The following is a 20962-nucleotide window of genomic DNA, read 5'->3' as shown; positions in this document are numbered from 1 at the left end:
TTTGGGGTCTTGGGTGGTCTTTTTCTCTGACCCCTCCCTTCCCCCACAGAGAGGCAGAGAATGGGGGAGGGGCAAAGGAGACGCTGGATGGTGAGTGGGGGTCTATGGGGCTCTATGGGGTCTCTATGGGGTCTCTATGGGGTCTCTATGGGTCTCTATGGGTCTCTATGGGGTCTCTATGGGTCTCTATGGGTCTCTATGGGGCTCTATGGTCTCTATGGGGTCTCTATGGGTCTCTATGGGGTCTCTATGGGTCTCTATGGGGTCTCTATGGGGTCTCTATGGGGGTCTCTATGGGGTCTCTATGGGTCTCTATGGGTCTCTATGGGTCTCTATGGGGCTCTATGGGTCTCTATGGGGTCTCTATGGGTCTCTATGGGGCTCTATGGGGTCTCTATGGGTCTCTATGGGGTCTCTATGGGTCTCTATGGGTCTCTATGGGGTCTCTATGGGTGTCTCTGGGTCTCTATGGGGTCTCTATGGGGTCTCTATGGGTTTTCTATGGGGTCTCTATGGGTCTCTATGGGTCTCTATGGGTCTCTATGGGTCTCTATGGGTCTCTATGGGTCTCTATGGGGTCTCTATGGGGTCTCTATGGGTCTCTATGGGGTCTCTATGGGGTCTCTATGGGTTTTCTATGGGGTCTCTATGGGTCTCTATGGGTCTCTATGGGTCTCTATGGGTCTCTATGGGGTCTCTATGGGGTCTCTGCCCCCAGAGGTCCCGGTGCTGGGCACTGCCCCCCCCTTGGCCGGGGAGGGGGGGCTGGCGGCCGCTGCTCTGCAGAGAGGTGAGAGCCCCAAAACCCCCTGAAACGGCCCCAAAACAGCCCCGAAACACCCAAAATCACCCCAAAATCACCCAAAACCACCCAAAATGACCCCAAAATCACCCAAAACCACCCAAAATCACCCCAAAATCACCCCAAATGACCCCAAAATCACCCAAAACCACCCAAAATGACCCCAAAATGACCCCAAAATCACCCAAAACCACCCAAAATCACCCCAAAATCACCCAAAATGACCCCAAAACCACCCAAAATCACCCCAAAATCACCCAAAATCACCCCAAAATCACCCAAAATGACCCCAAAATCACCCAAAACCACCAAAATGACCCCAAAATCACCCAAAATGACCCAAAATCACCCAAAACCACCCAAAATAACCCCAAAATCACCCAAAATGACCCCCAAATCACCCAAAATGACCCCAAAACCACCCAAAATGACCCCCAAATCACCCAAAATGACCCCAAAACCACCCAAAATGACCCCAAAATCACCCAAAACCACCCAAAATGACCCCAAAATCACCCAAAACCACCGAAAATGACCCCAAAATCACCCCAAAACACCCCAAAACCACCCAAAATGACCCCAAAATCACCCAAAACCACCCAAAATCACCCAAAACCACCCCAAAACCACCCAAAATGACCCCAAAATCACCCAAAACCACCCCAAAACCACCCAAAGTGACCCCAAAATCACCCAAAACCACCCAAAATCACCCCAAAATCACCCAAAACCACCCAAAATGACCCCAGAATCACCCCAAAACCACCCAAAATCACCCCAAAACACCCCAAAACCACCCAAAATGACCCAAAATCACCCAAAACCACCCAAAATCACCCCAAATCACTCCAAATCACCCCAAACCACCCATATTCCCCCATATACCCCCATATATATCCCCTATATAACCTTCTAGATCCCTAAATACCACCTATACACCCCTATATACCCCCTATATACCCCTATATGAACCCTATATACAACCTATATACCCCCTATAGACCCCTATCTAACCCCTCTAAAACCCAATAGATGCCTGTACACCCCCTATGTGCCCCCTATATACCCCCTATATATACCCCCATAGACTCCTATATAACCCCTATAAACCCCTGTAGACCCCTATATATCCCCCATAGACCCCTATATACCCCCTATGTAACCCCTATAGACCCCTATATACCCCCATAGACCCCTATATAACCCCTATAGACCCCCTATAGACCCCTATAAACCCCTTTAGACCCCTATATAACCCTTATAGACCTCTATATAACCCCTATAGACCCCTATATATACCCCTATAGACCCCCATAGACCCCCATATAACCCCTGTATACCCCTATAAACCCCTATATAACCCCTATAGACCCCTATAGAACCCTATAGACCCCCTATATACCCCTATATCTCCCCATATCCCCCCATAGACCCCTCTATACCCCCCTATAACCCCTCCCCCCCCCGCAGTGGCAGCTCTGAAGCGGCTCCTCCCCTCCCCCCTCCCCCCCCCGCGGGACGAGACCGAGGCCCCCGATGGGGGAGGGGCAGGTACGGAACAAGGGGGGGGGAGGGGGGAAGGGGGGGATGGGCCCCTCCCCCCCCCCCATTGCTCATTGCCCCTCCCCCCCCCACTTAGGGGTCACGGAGCCCCCGCCCCATGCGGCCAGGGTGGGGGAGGAGCTGCGGGGCCTGGAGGAGGCGCTGCTGAGGCTGAAGGTGGGGCTGGGACCCATAGAGGGGGGCTGGGAGCCATAAGTGTGGGGCTGGGACCCATAGAGTGGGGCTGGGACCCATAGAGTGGGGCTGGGACCCATAAGTGTGGGGCTGGGACCCATAGAGAGGGGCCGGGACCCATAGAGTGCTGCTGGGACCCATAAGTGTGGGGCTGGGACCCATAGAGAGGGGCTGGGACCCATAAGTGTGGGGCTGGGACCCATAGAGAGGGGCTGGGACCCATAGAGTGGGGCTGGGACCCATAAGTGTGGGGCTGGGACCCATTGGGAGGGGATGGACCCAGATGTGTGGGGCTGGGACCCATTGGGGGGGATGGACCCAGATGTGTGGGGCTGGGACCCATTGGGAGGGGATGGACCCATAAGTGTGGGGCTGGGACCCGTAGGGTGGGGCTGGGATCCATAGAGTGGACCTGGGACCCATAGAGAAGGACTGGGACCCATAGAGAGGGACTGGGACCCATAGAAAGGGGCTGGGACCCATAACTGTGGGGCTGGGACCCATAGAGATGGGCTGGGACACATAGAGTGGGACTGGGACCCATAGAGAGGGGCTGGGACCCATAGAGTGGGACTGGGACCCATAGAGAGGGGCTGGGACCCATAGAGTGGGACTGGGACCCATAGAGAGGGGCTGGGACCCATAAGTGTGGGGCTGGGACCCATAGAAGGGGGCTGGGACCCGTAGAGTGGGACTGGGACCCATAGAGAGGGGCTGGGACCCATAGAGAGGGACTGGGACCCATAGAGAGGGGCTGGGACCCATAAGTGTGGGGCTGGGACCCATAGAGAAGGGCTGGGACCCATAAGTGTGGGGCTGGGACCCATACGTGTGGGACTGGGACCCATAGAGAGGGGCTGGGACCCATAGAGTGGGACTGGGACCCATAGAGAGCGACTGGGACCCATAGAAGGGGGCTGGGACCCATAGAGAGGGGCTGGGACCCATAAGTGTGGGGCCGGGAGCCGCTCTGGGTCCTCCCCACCGCTATGGGGCGCTGCAGGAGATGGAGGAGAGCTTCTGGCAGCTCCAACAGAGCCTGGGCAAGCGCGGCCCCACTGCAACGGGAGACACGTGAGGGGCAGGTAGGGGGCGCTATGGGGCTCTATGGGGCTCTATGGGTCTCTATGGGGCTCTATGGGGTCTCTATGGGTCTCTATGGGGCTCTATGGGGTCTCTATGGGTCTCTATGGGGCTCTATGGGTCTCTATGGGGTCTCTATGGGTCTCTATGGGGCTCTATGGGTCTCTATGGGGTCTCTATGGGTCTCTATGGGGTCTCTATGGGGTCTCTATGGGGTCTCTATGGGTCTCTATGGGGTCTCTATGGGGTCTCTATGGGTCTCTATGGGGTCTCTATGGGGTCTCTATGGGGCTCTATGGGGTCTCTATGGGGTCTCTATGGGGTCTCTATGGGGTCTCTATGGGGTCTCTAGGGGGCTCTATGGGTCTCTATGGGTCTCTATGGGTCTCTATGGGGTCTCTATGGGGCTCTATGGGGTCTCTATGGGGTCTCTATGGGGTCTCTATGGGTCACTATGGGGTCTCTATGGGGCTCTATGGGGTCTCTATGGGTCTCTATGGGGTCTCTATGGGTCTCTATGGGGCTCTATGGGGTCTCTATGGGTCTCTATGGGTCTCTATGGGGCTCTATGGGGTCTCTATGGGTCCCTATGGTCCCCATTCCCCTCTCTCCCAGCAGTGCACCGGACCCCCCCTCCAATCGCAATGGTTCAGCCTCCCTGCTTGTGCCTTCTATAGGGACCCCCCCAATCTATGGGGCTGGAGGGGAGAGGGGGTCCCTCCCAGAGCTATGGGGCAGCTTTGGGGAGCCCCCCCCCATTTTGGGTTGAAAACCCAAAGAAATGGGACAAAACCCCCAATAAAAATCGATGCTTTTGCATTTTATGCCCTTATTTATGGGACACCCCCCCCCAATAAAATGGGTTCTGATTGGCTCTAAGGGGGTGGGTCTGAGTGTGACGTCATCACGTGGATGACGTCATAAAGGGTGGGGGAGGGGATAAGCATCACCCATATAAGCCCCACCCACGCTTATGACGTCACCCCTCCCCCCAATGACGTCACTCCAACGATGTCATCGCCCAATGGGAGTTGAGGTTCTCAGTGATGGCTCCGCCCCCCTTTGTTGACGTCATTGTCCCTATTGATGAGGTCACTCCGTGACGTCACAAACCCCTTTAGGGCCTTCATTGATGACCCCCCCCCATGTGACCAGTGGTGTCCCATTGATGACATCACCCATTTATGACGTCACCCATTGATGCCGTCACCCATTGATGACGTCACCCATTGATGACATCACCCACTGATGCCGTCATCCATTGATGACGTCATCCATTGATAACCTCCCCATTGACACCATCACCCATTGATAACCTCCCCATTGATAACGTCCCCATTGATAACCTCTCCATTGATGACATCACCCATTGATAACCTCTCCATTGATGATCCCCATTGATAACCACCCATCCATTGATGACATCACCCATTGATGACATCACCCATTGATGATGTCATCCATCCATTGACGCCATCACCCATTGATGCCATCACCCATTGATGACGTCACCCATTGATGGCATCACCCATTGATGCCGTCACCCATTGATGACGTCACCCATTGATGCCGTCACCCATTGATGCCGTCACCCATTGATGACGTCACCCATTGATGGCATCACCCATTGATGGCATCACCCATTGATAACCTCCCCATTGATAACCTCCCCATTGACGCCATCACCCCCCATTGACAACATCACCCATTGACCCCATCCCATCTCCTTTATTCCATTGCCCCCCATTCCCCCCCTCACCCCATTCCCCACCCCATAGCCCCCCATTCCCCCCCATTCCCCCCTCACAGCTCCCCCCTCGCATGTAACATGTAGTGCTCATGCAGCTCCGCCACCAACCCAAAGGCCCCAGCGCACTCAGTGCATCTGAATGGGGCTGGCGGGACCCCCGCCCTTCGCTGTGGGGCGCTATGGGGCTCGCTATGGGGCCCAGCGGGGTTCTCGTCCCCTATAGGGGGCGATGGGGGGCTGCTCCTCCTCCTCCTCCTCCCATGCTCGCATCTATGGGCCCCCAAAGCGGCCGGCGCCCCGAACCCCAACCCACACTCGGCGCAGATGTAATGGAAAGGGGGGGAGGAGGAGGTGGGGGGGGGGGGGGGGGGGGGGGGGGTCTCCCCCCCCCCCCCTCCTCCTCCCGCCCCTCCCCCTCCTTGGGGCCTCTTGCGCCCCACGTGGTAACTGCGGTGCACTTTGAGGGCGCGGGAGGTGCCGAAGCCCCGCCCACACTCGGGGCACTCGTGCCACTCCGAGGCCACGCCCCCTCCCGACGCCGACGTCGATGACGTCACCGGCGTGGACACGCCCCCTCCCGTTGATGATGCTGATGAACGGATCGGGCGGGAAGAGGTGGCCACGCCCCCCCCGCCGCTTGCGATGGGGGGGTTGGGGGGGTCGGTGGGGGGGGAGGGGGAGCGCGGGGGCCTGTGGGGAGGGGGAGGGGTTAAAATGGGGGGGAGGGGTGAAATGGGGCCAGGGGTTAAATGGGGGTGAAGGGGAAGTGGAGTTGGGGGGGAGGAGTTAAATGGGGGGAGGGGGCTGGGGGAGGGGGAAGGAGATGGGGAGATGTGGTGGGGGGAGGGGTTAAAAGGGGGGAGTGGGGAGGGGGGGAAGGGGGGAGGGTTTAAAGGTGGGAGGGAGGAGGGGATTGGGGGGAGGAGACAGAGGGGGAGGGGGTTGGGGGACGGGTTAAAGGGGGGTGAAGGGGGATTGAGGGGGAAGGGGTAAAAGGGGGAAGGGGATAAAAGGGGTCAATGGGGCGGGTGGGGGAGGGGGTAAAGAGAAGGGGGAGGGGATAAAACGTGGGGGAGGGGCCCATGGGGTTGTGGGGGAGGGGTTTAGGGTTGAGCCTTTAAAGGGGGGGGAGGGGAGCAAAGGGGTTCCCACCCCTCCCTTCCCCCCTCCTCCCCATAAGCCACTCCCCCCATGGCCATTAGAAGGGAGGGGCCTATGGGAGGGGGAGGTGCTTAATGGGGGCGTGGCCTATGGGGGGAGGGGCAGTACCTGCACAGCCGTTGGAGGGGGGAGGGGTGGGGGGGGCGCTGTCCCCAGATGACACCGAGGTGGCCTCAGAGGAATCCTCATCCGGGAGAGCTGGGGGGGCAGAGACCCCATAGAGACCCCTAGAGACTCCATAGAGACCCCACAGAGACCCATAGAGACCCATAGAGACCCATAGAGACCCCATAGAGACCCATAGAGCCCCCATAGAGACCCATAGAGCCCCCATAGAGACCCCAGAGAGACCCCATAGAGACCCATAGAGACCCATAGAGACCCATAGAGACCCCATAGAGACCCATAGAGACCCCATAGAGACCCATAGAGACCCCATAGAGACCCCATAGAGACCCCATAGAGACCCATAGAGCCCCATAGAGAACCCATAGTGCTCACCTGGGGCCTCCTCTTCCTCCTCCTCGTCCTCGTCCTCCCCTTCGAAGGCTCCGTCCTGGCGCCCGCCCGCCAGCATCATCCCTGAGGCCCCGCCCACGTCACAGGCCACGCCCATAGGGACACGCCACGCCTCCCCCCCCCCCCCCCAAGACCCCCTAGATGCTCCATAGAGACCCATACGGATCCATAGGGACGCATAGAGACCCCATAGAGACCCATAGAGACCCCACAGAGACCCCATAGAGACCCATAGAGACCCCACAGGGACCCATAGAGACCCCATAGAGACCCATAGAGACCCTTAGAGACCCATAGAATCCCCATAGAGACCCACAGACACACCATAGAGACCCCATAGAGACCCATAAAAACCCCTTACAGACTCAGAGAGGCCCCATAGAGACCCATAGAGACACCACAGGGACCCATAGAGACCCCATAGAGACCCATAGAGACCCCTTACGGACTCATAGAGCCCATAGAGACCGCATAGAGCCCCATAGAGACCCCATAGAGCCCCATAGAGACCCCATATACACCCATAGGGACTCATAGAGACCCCTTACGGACTCATAGAGCCATTAGAGACCCCATAGAGCCCCATAGAGACCCCATAGAGACCCCATATACACCCATAGGGACTCATAGAGCCTATAGAGAGCCTATAGAGACCCACAGAGACCCCACAGACGCCCCATAGAGAGCTATAGAGACCCATAAACACCCCATAGAGCCCCACAGACACCCCAAGCCCCTCCCCTTTCCCCTTGAAACCCCTCCCACCCTTCCCACAATGCCCCGCGCTCCTCTCCATTGACTGCAATGGGGTTGGGGGGGGGGCGCCACCTCCCGGAACGGCCCCGGGGGGGGGGGGGGGGGGGGTAAAGGAGCAGAGGGCGGGGGGGGGAGCGTCCGCGGGCGCTGTTCCCTTCCCACAATGCCCCGCGCGGGCCTCACCGCCGCCGCTCGCTGCCGGGGGCCGCCGCTGCCGCTGAGTGCGCATGCGCGGTTGGGGGCCCCCTGCGCAAGGCCACGCCCCCCCTGGAGGCTGCGCTGAGCCAATGGGGAGCGAGGGGGGGGAGCGCATGCGTGGGAAGGGAGGGGTGGAGGAGGAGGGTCACGTGGTGGAGGAGGGAGGTGGGAGGGGGGAGGAAAGGCGAACGTGGGGAGGGGGAAGGACCCGGATGTGGGGGCGGGGCTAAGGGAGCACGGAGAGCGTAATAGGGAGACATAGGGACCTATAGAGACCCCATAGAGACCCCATAGAGACCCCATAGAGACACATAGAGACACATAGAGACCCCATAGAAACCCATAGAGACCTATAGGGACCCATAGAGACCCATAGAGACCCATAGAGACCCATAGACACCCCATAGAGATCCATAGAGACCCCATAGAGACCCATAGAGACCCATAGAGACCCCATAGAGATCCATAGAGACCCCATAGAGACCCATAGAGACCCATAGAGACCCCATAGAGACCCATAGAGACCCATAGAGATCCATAGAGACTCATTAGAGCCTGCATCTATAGGGCTGCGTGACCCACATCCTGCCATCTATGGGGCAAGGACCTTCAGGACCCCAATCTATGGGGCAGGGCCATTGTGAACCCCAATCTATGGGGCACAGTGACCCCCACCCTATGGCTATTATGGGGCAGGGATACCCAATACCCCCCAATCTATGGGGCAGGACTCCCCCACCCTATGGGCGCTATGGGGCAAGGACCTTCAGGACCCCAATCCATGGGGCAGGACCACCCAATACCCCCCCAATCTATGGGGCAAGGCCATTGTGACCCCCAATCTATGGGGCACAGTGACCCCCAACTTATGAATGCTATGGGGCAGGGACCTCCAGGGCCCCAATCAATGGGGCAGGGCCATTGTGACCCCCAATCTATGGGGCCCAGTGACCCCACTCTGTGGGCACTATGGGGTGGGGGCCCCACCCACCCCACATCCTCCCCTCTATGGGGCAGGGCCATTGTGACACCCAATCTATGGGGCAGGGCCACCCACTACCCCCCAACCTATGGGGCACAGTGAGCCCCCTTTCTGGGTCCTATGGGGCACAGTGAGCCCCCTTTGTGGGTCCTATGGGGCAGGGCCAACCAATCCCCCCCAATCTATGGGGCAGGGCCATTGTGACCCCCAACCTATGGGGCCCAGTGACCCCTATCTATGGGTCCTATGGGGCAGGGCCCTTCAGGACCCCAATCTATGGGGCAGGGCCATTGTGACCCCCAATCTATGGGGCACAGTGATCCCCCTCTGTGGGTCCTATGGGGCAGGGATACCCAACCCCCCCAATCTATGGGGCAGGGACCTTCAGGACCCCAATCTATGGGGCAAGGCCATTGTGACCCCCAATCTATGGGGCAGGAACCCCACCCTATGGCTGCTATGGGGCAGGGACCTTCAGGACCCCAATCTATGGGGCAGGGCCATTGTGACCCCCAATCTATGGAGCACAGTGACCACCATGTTATGAATGCTATGGGGCAGGGACCTTCAGGACCCCAATCTATAGGGCAGGAACACCCAAGACCCCCCAATCTATGGGGCAGGGCCATTGTGACCCCCAACCTCTGGGTCCCAGTGACCCCACTCTGTGGGCACTATGGGGTGGGGGCCCCACCCACCCCACATCCTCCCCTCTATGGGGCAGGGCCATTGTGACACCCAATCTATGGGGCAGGGCCACCCACTACCACCCAACCTATGGGGCACAGTGAGCCCCCTTTGTGGGTCCTATGGGGCACAGTGAGCCCCCTTTGTGGGTCCTATGGGGCAGGGCCACCCAATACCCCCCAGCCTATGGGGCAGGGCCATTGTGACCCCCAATCTATGGGGCACAGTGACCCCCCACCTTATGGGTGCTATGGGGCAGGGACCTTCAGGACCCCAATCTATGGGGCAGGACCCCCCCAACCCTATGGCTGCTATGGGGCAGCAACACCCAATCCCCCCCCATCTATGGGGCAGGGCCATTATGACCCCCAATCTATGGGGCACAGTGACCCCCATGTTATGAATGCTATGGGGCAGGGACCTTCAGGACCCCAATCTATAGGGCAGGAACACCCAATCCCCCCCCATCTATGGGGCAGGGCCATTGTGACCCCCAATCTATGGGGCAGGGCCATTGTGACCCCCAATCTATGGGGCACAGTGACCCCCCCTCTGTGGGTCCTATGGGGCAGGACCACCCAATACCCCCCAATCTATGGGGCAGGACCACCCCAACCCTATGGCTGCTATGGGGCAGGAACACCCAATCCCCCCCCATCTATGGGGCAGGGCCATTGTGACCCCCAATCTATGGGGCACAGTGACCCCACTCTGTGGGTCCTATGGGGCAGGGATACCCAATCCCCCCCAATCTATGGGGCAGAGCCATTGTGATCCCCAACCTCTGGGTCCCAGTGACCCCACTCTGTGGGCGCTATGGGGCGGGGGCCCCACCCACCCCACATCCTCCCCTCTATGGGGCGCGGTGACCCATAGGAACCCCCCCCATTGGCTTCTGTGGGGCGCGGGGGCGGGGGCGGGACCCACATTCCAGGGCGGGGCCGCCGCCCCTCCCCCACCCGCACCCTGTAATTGAGGTGGGGGGGGGGAGGGGTTTGGGGGGTGGGGGAGGGGATAAAGGGGGGGGACCCCCGCCCCTCCCCCCCCCATCAGCACCCGCCATGGAGCTGCTGCTGCTGCTGCTCAGTGCCCTCCTTATGGGTGCGCTATGGGGGGGCTATGGGGCTCTATGGGGCTCTATGGGGCTCTATGGGGCTCTATGGGGTCTCTATGGGGTCTCTATGGGGCTCTATGGGGTGTCTATGGGTCTCTATGGGGTCTCTATGGGGTCTCTATGGGGTCTCTATGGGTCTCTATGGGTCCCATAATGGGACTATGGGGTGCTATGGGGGTCTATGGGGAGCTACGGGTGCTATGGGGGCTATGGGTCCCTATGGGTCTCTATGGGGTCTCTATGGGTCCCTATGGATCCCATAGGCGGACTATAAGGTGCTATGGGGGTCTATGGGTGCTATGGGGGTCTATGGGTGTCTATACGGTGGTATGGGTGTCTATGGGGTGCTATGGATCCTATGGGGGTCTATGGGGTGCTATGGGGGGCTATGGGTGCTATGGGATACTACAGGCTGCTATGAATGTTATGGGGGTCTATGGGGGGCTATGGGGGCTATGGGGGTCTATGGGGGTCTATGGGGGTCTATGGGGGCTATGGGGGTCTATGGGGGTCTATGGGGGCTATGGGGTCTATGGGGGGCTATGGGGGGCTATGGGGTCTATGGGGGCTATGGGTGTCTATGGGGTGCTATGGGGGTCTATGGGGTGCTATGGGTGCTATGGGGTGAGAAGGGATGCCTATGGGATGGAGGGCTATGGGTGCTATGGGGTTGCTATGGGTCCCTATGGGGTCCCTATGGGGTGTTATGGGCATTATGGGGTGCCATAGGTGATATAGGGTGTTATGGGGTGATATGGGGTTCTATGGGTGCTATGGGGGTCTATAGGGTGCTATGGGGGTGTATGGGGGGCTATGGGGGTCTATGGGTGCTATTGGGTGCTATGGGTGCTATGGGGGTCTATGGGGTGCTATGGGGTCAAGGAGGTCCCATAGGGTTCTATAGGGTGCTAATGGGTCCCATAAAGGCTATCGGGTGTTTGGGGGTGCTATGGGTGCTCTATGGGGTGCTGGGGAGTCCCACGGGTGCTATGGGGTGCTACGGGCTTGGATGGGTGCTATTGGGTTCCATAGGGGTTATGGGGCACTATGGGGTCTCTATGGGTCTCTATGGGTCTCTGTGGGGTCCCTATGGGTCTCTATGGGTCTCTATGGGGTCTCTATGGGGTCCCTATGGGTCTCTATGGAGTCTCTATGGGTCTCTATGGGTCTCTATGGGGTCTCTATGGGTCCCTATGGGTCTCTATGGGGCTCTATGGGGTCTCTATGGGTCAATATGGGTCTCTATGGGGTCCCTATGGGTCCCTATGGGGCTCTATGGGGTCTCTATGGGTCAATATGGGTCTCTATGGGTCCCTATGGGTCTCTATGGGGCTCTATGGGGTCTCTGTGTCTCTATGGGGTCTCTATGGGGTCTCTATGGGTCCCTATGGGGTCTCTATGGGTCCCTATGGGTCCTGACCCCCCCCTCTCCCCTCCCCCAGGCTCACCCGGACCCTCCAGGGGGGCCCCGACCCCGAGGAGCTGCCCCCAAGCCCCGCCCCCCGCCGCCTGCGCTGACGTCACCGCGTCGGAGCCACGCCCCCTGGGCGCCGATGACGTCACCGCCGTGGGAGGAGCCAACGTCAGCGCCAAGGGGGCCATTGACTGCAATGGGGCCAAGGCGGAGCCAACCATGGAGGGCAATGGGGGGGGCACCCAAGGACATAGGGACCCTATGGGTGCCCCCATTGAAGCCTATGGAGATGCCACCACCCCTATAGCACCCAATGGGACACCCCAAATGGGTGATGGGGTCATGGGTGTCACCCATAGGGATGTCATTATGGAGGGGACCAACCAATCAGATGTCACCATGGACCCTAAGACCACATTGGGTGCCCCCATTGAAGCCTATGGAGATGCCACCACCCCTATAGCACCCAATGGGACACCTCAAATGGGTGATGGGGACATGGGTGTCACCCATAGGGATGTTATTATGGGATGGACGGACCCATCAGATGTCACCATGGGCCATAGGGACCCTATGGGTGCTCCCATTGAAGCCTATGGAGATGCCACCACCCCCATAGCACCCAATGGGACACCACAAGGGGGTGATGGGGCCATGGGTGTCACCCATAGGGATGTTATTATGGGATGGACGGAGTCATCTGGGGTCACCAGGGACCATAGGGACCCAATGGGTGCCCCCATTGAAGCCTATGGAGATGCCACCACCCCCATAGCACCCAATGGGACGCCTCAAATGGGTGATGGGGCCATTGCTGTCACCCATAGGGATGTTATTATGGGATGGACGGAGTCATCTGGGGCCACCAGGGACCATAGGGACCCAATGGGTGCCCCCATTGAAGCCTATGGAGATGCCACCACCCCCATAGCACCCAATGGGACACCACAAGGGGGTGATGAGGACATGGGTGTCACCCATAGGGATGTTATTATGGGATGGACCGACTCATCTGGGGTCACCCAAGGCCATAGGGACCCTAAGGGTGTCCCCATTGAAGCCTATGGAGATGCCACCACCCCTATGGCACCCAATGGGACACCCCAAAATGATGATGGGGCCATGGGTGTCACCCATAGGGATGTTATTATGGGATGGACCGACTCATCCATGGTCACCATGGACCATAGGGACCCTATGGGTGCCCCCATTGAAGCCTATGGAGATGCCACCACCCCCATAGCACCCAATGGGACACCACAAGGGGGTGATGGGGACATGGGTGTCACCCATAGGGATGTTATTATGGGATGGACCGACTCATCCATGGTCACCATGGACCATAGGGACCCTATGGGTGCTCCCATTGAAGCCTATGGAGATGCTACCACCCCCATAGCACCCAATGGGACACCCCAAATGGGTGATGGGGCCATGGGTGTCACCCATAGGGATGTTATTATGGGATGGACGGACCCATCAGATGTCACCATGGGCCATAGGGACCCTATGGGTGCTCCCATTGAAGCCTATGGAGATGCCACCACCCCCATAGCACCCAATGGGACACCCCAAATGGGTGATGGGGCCATGGGTGTCACCCATAGAGACGTTATTATGGGATGGACGGACACATCTGGGGTCACCCAAGGACATAGGGACCCTATGGGTGCCCCCATTGAAGCCTATGGAGATGCCACCACCCCCATAGCACCAAATGGGACACCACAAGGGGGTGATGAGGACATGGGTGTCACCCATAGGGATGTTATTATGGGATGGACGGAGTCATCTGAGGTCACCATGGACCATAGGGACCCTATGGGTGCCCCAATAGAAGCCTATGGAGATGCCACCACCCCCATAGCACCCAATGGGACGCCCCAAGGAGGGGATGGATCTATGGGGGGCACCCATAGGGACGTTATTATGGAAGGGCCCGACCCATGTGGGGTCATCCAAGGACATAGGGACCCTATGGGTGCTCCCATTGAAGCCTATGGAGATGCCACCACCCCCATAGCACCCAATGGGACACCCCAAGGAGGGGATGGAGCTATGGGTGTCACCCCTAGGGATGTTATTATGGAGGGGACCAACCAATCAGATGTCACCATGGACCCTAAGGCCACATTGGGTGCCCCCATTGAAGCCTATGGAGATGCCACCACCCCTATGGCACCCAATGGGACACCACAAGGGGGTGATGGGGTCATGGGTGTCACCCATAGGGATGTTATTATGGGATGGACGGACCAATCAGATGTCACCATGGACCATAGGGACCCTATGGGTGCCCCCATTGAAGCCTATGGAGATGCCACCACCCCCATAGCACCCAATGGGACACCCCAAGGGGGTGATGGGGACATGGGTGTTACTCCTAGGGATGTTATTATGGAGGGGACCAACCAATCAGATGTCACCATGGACCCTAAGGCCACATTGGGTGCCCCCATTGAAGCCTATGGAGATGCCACCACCCCTATGGCACCCAATGGGACACCACAAGGGGGTGATGGGGTCATGGGTGTCACCCATAGGGATGTTATTATGGGATGGACGGACCAATCAGATGTCACCATGGACCATAGGGACCCTATGGGTGCCCCCATTGAAGCCTATGGAGATGCCACCACCCCCATAGCACCCAATGGGACACCCCAAGGGGGTGATGGGGACATGGGTGTTACTCCTAGGGATGTTATTATGGAGGGGACCAACCAATCAGATGTCACCATGGACCCTAAGGCCACATTGGGTGCCCCCATTGAAGCCTATGGAGATGCCACCACCCCTATGGCACCCAATGGGACGCCCCAAGGGGGTGATGGGGTCATGGGTGTCACCCAAAGGGGTGTCATTATGGAGGGGACCAACCAATCAGATGTCACCGTGGGCCATAGGGACCCTATGGGTGCCCCCATTGAAGCCTATGGAGATGCCACCACCCCCATAGCACCCAATGGGACACCCCAAGGGGGTGATGGGGTCATGGGTGTTACTCCTAGGGATGTCATTATGGAGGGGACCAACCAATCAGATGTCACCATGGACCCCAAGGTCACTTCAGGTCACCCCATTGAAGCCAATGGAGACGCCACCACCTCGGTGGGCCCCACCGCCAAGCCCCGCCTCCCTGATGACATCATGGCACAGCCAGCCAATAGCGGCATCCTGAGGGGTGAAGCCCCGCCCCCGCTCTGCCCTGCCCCTCCTCCCCCCGCCCCCAACGTGTTTCCGGTCACCGTGGGGCCACATGGGGCCGCCCCTCCCCCGCTGCGGTCCCTCCCCCTCCTGCTGTTGCCCCTCCCCCTTTTGCTTCGCTGACGTCATCGCGGCACCCCCCCCCTCCCCCACCCTCTATTTATTGCGGCCTCCTATTGGTTCCCTCCCCCCCAGCCTATGTATGTTCTTAGTATGTTCTTAGCATGTTCCAGGGCTGGTGGGGCCCACAATAAAGCTCAATGTGATTGGTCGCCTCCATGTGGGGAATGGGGAGGGGGGGAATTGAGGGGGGGGCCGGAAATGGGGATGTGGCCCCTTTAAGAGGCAGCCCTTAAAGGGGCAATGCCTTAAAGGGGCAATGGCTTTAAAGGGGCAATGGACTTAAAGGGGCAATGGCTTAAAGAGGCAATGGCATTAATGGGGCAATGGGCTTAAAGGGGCAATGGCTTAAAGAGGCAATGGCATTAATGGGGCAATGGACTTAAAGGGGCAATGGACTTAAAGGGGCAATGGGCTTAAAGGGGCAATGGCTTAAAGAGGCAATGGCATTAATGGGGCAATGGGCTTAAAGGGGCAATGGGCTTAAAGGGGCAATGGCTTAAAGGGGGAAGGACTTAAAGGGGCAATGGCTTAAAGGGGCTATGGCCTTAAAGGGGCTATGGCCTTAAAGGGGCAACGGCTTCAGTGTGATGAACCCCCCCCTTAAAGCAGCAACACCCCTCATTGTGTGGTCCCCCCCCTTTACACAAATGAAATTACCCAAAATCGCTTTAATTCACCTCAAAAACGAAGGAGGGGGGAGGGACGGGGGGGGGGGGGGGCAGCGTGATGACGTCACAGCGACCCCACGTCGGTCGGCACAACGGCGAAGGGCTGGGCCGGCAGGGGGCGCTGTTGCTCGCCGCAGCGCAGCAGCCAATGGGGGCGCACGATGGTCAGCGAGGGGCGGAGCTCCAGCGCCTGCGGGGGGGGGAGGGCGGAGCTTAGGTGTGAGAGGCCGAGCCCCCTCCCGTTAAGCCACGCCCCCCAATGGGCTTTAAGCCACGCCCCCCAATGGGCTTTAAGCCACGCCCCCACCTGGTTAAAGGCCTCGTCCCAGCCGTCCGCTGTCACCACGTGGGTCACGGCATCGTTCATGGAGGGGGCCAGGGTCCTGCACCAGTATGGACCAGTATGGACCAATATGGACCATTTTGGACGAGTATAAAGCAACACAAGCGAACACAAAGCACTCTGAACCAGTACGTGCCATCATATAAACCACTATGGCGCCATATAAGCCAGTGCAAGCTTCCAGTATGAACCACTATAAACCAGTATAGCCCAGTCTAACCTTCCAGTAAGACCCAACACAACTCATTTGAAGCCCTCAGGGTAAAGCAGTGCCTGGCCTAATATAAACTGGTGGGCCCAGTCCCCCCAGGAGAACCCACTATAACCCCATTATCCCCCATTACACCCCATTATCTTCCATTATAACCCTACTACACCCCATTATAACCCATTACACTCCATTATACCCTCATTATACCGCACTATATCCCATTATCCCCCATTATACACCATTATTACACATTATAACCCCAAAATACCCCATTATAACCCCATTATATCCAATTATCCCTTGTTATCCCCCACTACAACCCCATTATCCCCCATTATAACCCCATTATCCCCATTATAACACATTGTACCACATTATAACCCCATTAGCCCCCATTGTAACCCCATTATCCCCCATTATAACCCTTTATCCCCCATTATAACCCTTTATCCCCCATTATAACCCCATTATTCCAGACAATAACTCCATTATTATCCATTATAACCCCATTATTCCCCATTATTATCCATTATACCCCAATAAAACCCCATTATAACCCATTATACTCCATTATAACCCTATTATAACCCCATTATAACCCCATTATACCCCATTATAACCCAATTATCCCCCATTATAACCCCATTAATCCCCTTTATAACCCCATTATAACCCCATTAATCCCCTTTATAACCCCATTATCCCCCAATATAAGCCCATTATCCCCCATTATAACCCCATTGTAACCCCATTATAACCCATTACCCCCCAGTATAACGCCATTACCCCCCAGTATAAACCAGTGGGCCCCACTCACCCCCCGAAGGCGATCACGAGGCGCCGCAGCCATCGCCCCTCCCCCTCCGGGAAGCTGCCGGCCAATAGGAACGAGAGGCCCCGGAAGAAGTCTGCAAAAGGGGGCGGGGCCACAAGGGGTCACATAGGGTCATGGAAGGGTTGTACTGGGCTATAATGGGTTTATACTGGGTTATAATGGGGTTAAAACGAGGTATTATGGGTTATAATGGGGGATAATGGGGTTACAATGGGGGATAATGGGGTTACAATGGGGGATAATGGGGTTATAATGCAGTTATATTGGGGTATAATAGGTTATAATGGGGTATAAAAGCTTATTATGAATTATAATAGGGTATAATGGGGTTATATTAGGGTATATTGGGGTATAATGGGGTTATAATGGGTTATAATGGTGTATAATTGTGTATAATGGTGTATAATGGATTATAACGGGGTATAATGGGGCTATAATGTGGTTATAATGGGGTATAATGGGATTATAATGGGGTATAACAGGATTACAGTGGGGTATAATGAGATTATAATGGGGTATTATGGGTTATTAGGGGGTATAAGGAGTTATAATGGGTTGTAATGGGGTAAAATAGGGTTATAACAAGTTATAATGGGTTATTATGCGGTATAATGGGTTATTATGGGGTATAATGGGGTATAGGGGTCTTATAATGGGTTATAATATGGTATAATGGGATTATAATGGGGAATAATGGGGTTATAATGGGGTATAATGGGATTATAGTGTGTTATAATGGGGTTATAATGGGGTATTATGGGTTATAATGGGGTATTATGGGCTATAATGGGGTATTATGGGCTATAATGGCGTCATACTAATAGGTTGTAATAGGTTATTATGGGTTATAATGGGTATTATGGGGTATAATGGGGTTATAATGGGTTATTATGGGGTATAATGGGGTTATAATGGGTTATTATGGGGTATAATGGGGTTATAATGGGTTATTATGGGGTACAATGGGTTATTATGGGTTATAATGGGTTATTATGGGTTATTATGGGGGTGTAATAGGGTTATAGTGTGTTATAATGGGGCTATAATGGGTTATAACAAGTTATTATGGGTTATAATAGGTTATTATGGGTTATAATGTGTTAGTATGGGCTATAACAGGGTATAATGAGATTATAATGGGATATAATGGGGTCATAATGGGTTACTATGGGCTTTAATGGGTTATTATGAGTTATAATGGGGTTATAATGGGTTATTATGGGTTATAATGGTTTATTATGGGTTATAATGGGCTATTATAGCCCCAGACCCACCAGGCAAGGGGGGAATGGGCTCCTCCTCCTCCTCTTCCTCACTGTTCTCCTCTGTGGAGCCCCCATAGGGATCATCCCTATGGAATGGGATGGATCAGAGCACGGGGGGGGGAAGGAATAACGGGAGGGGGGCACCCCCCAACACTCACGGCTCTGATTGGTCGCTGGCATCGCCCGAATCAGCTCCTGCAATGGGATTGGATGGGGTCGATGTGGGGCTGTGGACCCTTTAAGAATGGGGGGGGGGGGGATGGAGGAGGGAGGGGGCGTGGCTTACCACTGGTCACGTGAGGGGCTGGGTCTGGAGGGGGCGTGGCCTCCTCAGGCTCCTCCCCATCGCTGCCGGAGGAGGCGGAGCCATCCAGGAGGTACCTGAAGGGGGGGGGCAATGAGGCCACGCCCACAAGGGGGTGGAGCTTAGCCGAGGTTATGCATATATACCCCCCCACCCCATTGGCCAATCAGAAGGCTCCAACCCCCCAGGGGGCGTGGCTTCCGCAGCCCATTCAGGTCTCATTAGGGGTTGATACAGGGCTTATAGACAGGGGGCGTGGCTTAACCAATAGGGGGTGTGGCTTAGCCAATGGGGGTGCGACATAACCACTAGGGGGCGTGGTTTAGCCCCCCAGGGGGCGGGGTTTCCACAGCCTATTCAGGTCCCATAGTGCTGGGTGCAGGGCTTAAGGACAGGAGGAGGGGCTTAGGGAATAGGGGGCGTGGCTTAGGGCCCAAGGGGCGGGGCTTGTGCTCACGGGCGGCAGGGCAGGCGGCGGCCCCGCCTCTGGCAGTCCCAGATCCAATCAGGGCTCACGAGGAGCCCCCCCATGGCCCGAGCCCGGGCGGCTTTGGGGGTGCGGGAGAAGGCGGAGCTAAAAGGGGGGGAGGAAAAGATGAGAAAGAGGCGGGGTTAAAGAGGGGAAGGGGGCGGGGTTAAGGTAAGGGGTGGGGCTAAGAGGAGGTGGGGAAAGGGGAGGGGCAAAGTGAAAGGGGTGGGGCCAAAGGGAGGAGAAGGGGAGGGGCTAAAGAGTAACAAGGGGCGGGGATAAGAGATGGGGAAGGGGCAGGGCTAAGGAAGGGAAGGGGCGGGACTAATGGAGAAAGGGGAGGGGCAGAAGAGGTGAAACAGGAGGGGTTAGGAGGGGGAAGGGCCGGGGCAAAGATGGAAAAGGGGCGGGGCTACAGAGGTAAGAGGTGGGAGTAAGGGGCGGGGCTAAAAGGAGGGCTAAGGGGAGGTCTAAGAGATGGGAAGGGGCGTGGCTAATGGGGAAAGGGGTGGGGTTAAGAGGAAGGGGCGGGGCTAAGGGCTGGGAAAGAGGCGGGGCTAAAGGCGTGAAAGGGGAGGGGTTTAGGGGCGGAGCTAAGGGGGGGAAAAGGGGAGGGCTTAGCCTAAAGTACAGAGATTGAGGGAAATGGGCGGGGTTAAAGGGGCGTGGCTAAGGGGAAGGGGCGGGGCTTACACGAGGTGGGTGCAGCGCGGCGTCCAATCAGGGCTGTACTCGGCTCCCATGGCGACGGCGGCGGCGCGCAATTGGCCGCGGAGGGGGTTCTCGAAGCCACTCAGGGCCACCACCACCCCGGCCAAGATGGCGGCCGGAGGGGGCGTGGTTTGGGTGGGAGGGGGCGTGGCTTGGGGGGTGAGAGGGCGGGGCTGTTTCCGAGGCGTCCCATTGGCTGCGGTGGGAGGAGGCGGGGAGGGGCGGCGCTTGGGGGGCTGTAATGGGGTAAAGGGGGGGTTAAAGGAGGTGGGACTTAAAAGGGGGCGGGGTTTATGGGGAGGGGGCGGGGCTTACCCGGGGTTTGGGGGCGGAGCCAGCGCTGGCTTTGAGGGCGGCATCGGCGTAAGTGGGGCCTGGGGGAGGGGCCTTGGAGGGGGCTAAAAGGGGAGGGGGCGGGGTTTGGTGAGGCCACGCCCCCTCCTGTTGAGGCCACGCCTCCAATGGGGGAGGGGCTCTTACCTGTGGGGGAGGGGGGGCGCTGGTAGAAGAGGGCCCCAGGGGGGCGCAGTGGGGAGGCCCCCCCCTCCCGGAGGGTGAAAAGGCCCAAGCGGCGAACCTGGGGGGGGAAAGAGGGGGTTATGGGGCAGCTATGGGGTGGTTAT

The 20962-nt window shown here is 57.4% G+C and overlaps 2 protein-coding genes and 1 long non-coding RNA gene across 3 annotated transcripts; 2 read left to right on the top strand and 1 right to left on the bottom strand.

Moving 5' to 3' along the window:
* The first annotated feature begins 2291 nt into the window (after window positions 1–2291).
* Window positions 2292–3620, top strand: LOC133209950 (uncharacterized). The gene is made up of 3 exons (XR_009724813.1): window positions 2292–2353; window positions 2442–2521; window positions 3543–3620. It is a non-coding gene; the product is annotated as an uncharacterized LOC133209950 (long non-coding RNA).
* A 4415-nt stretch (window positions 3621–8035) lies between these two features.
* LOC133209951 (mucin-2-like) lies at window positions 8036–15533 on the top strand. Its single transcript, XM_061348928.1, has 2 exons — window positions 8036–8171; window positions 12232–15533. Exons 1-2 carry the CDS (start codon window positions 8036–8038, stop codon window positions 15531–15533), a joined length of 3438 nt encoding a protein of 1145 aa, XP_061204912.1.
* A 710-nt stretch (window positions 15534–16243) lies between these two features.
* LOC133209949 (DNA repair protein XRCC1-like) lies at window positions 16244–20916 on the bottom strand (the record flags this gene model as incomplete). The annotated part of the gene is made up of 10 exons (XM_061348927.1): window positions 16244–16391; window positions 16509–16584; window positions 17573–17663; window positions 18865–18941; window positions 19014–19050; window positions 19142–19236; window positions 19617–19733; window positions 20322–20575; window positions 20655–20737; window positions 20820–20916. Coding segments are annotated over 10 exons (1053 nt in total), but the record flags the coding sequence as incomplete, so codon positions are not given.
* Window positions 20917–20962: the final 46 nt, after the last annotated feature.

The sequence above is a fragment of the Neopsephotus bourkii genome, unplaced genomic scaffold, assembly GCF_033783945.1.
Source record: "Neopsephotus bourkii isolate Nb327-2 ecotype Australia unplaced genomic scaffold, CSIRO-AGI_Nbou_v1 NB_378, whole genome shotgun sequence".
In the NCBI taxonomy this organism is placed as follows: domain Eukaryota; kingdom Metazoa; phylum Chordata; class Aves; order Psittaciformes; family Psittacidae; genus Neopsephotus; species Neopsephotus bourkii.
The sequence above is the reverse complement of the archived record's forward strand: the minus strand, read 5'-3'. Positions and strand labels throughout refer to the sequence as shown.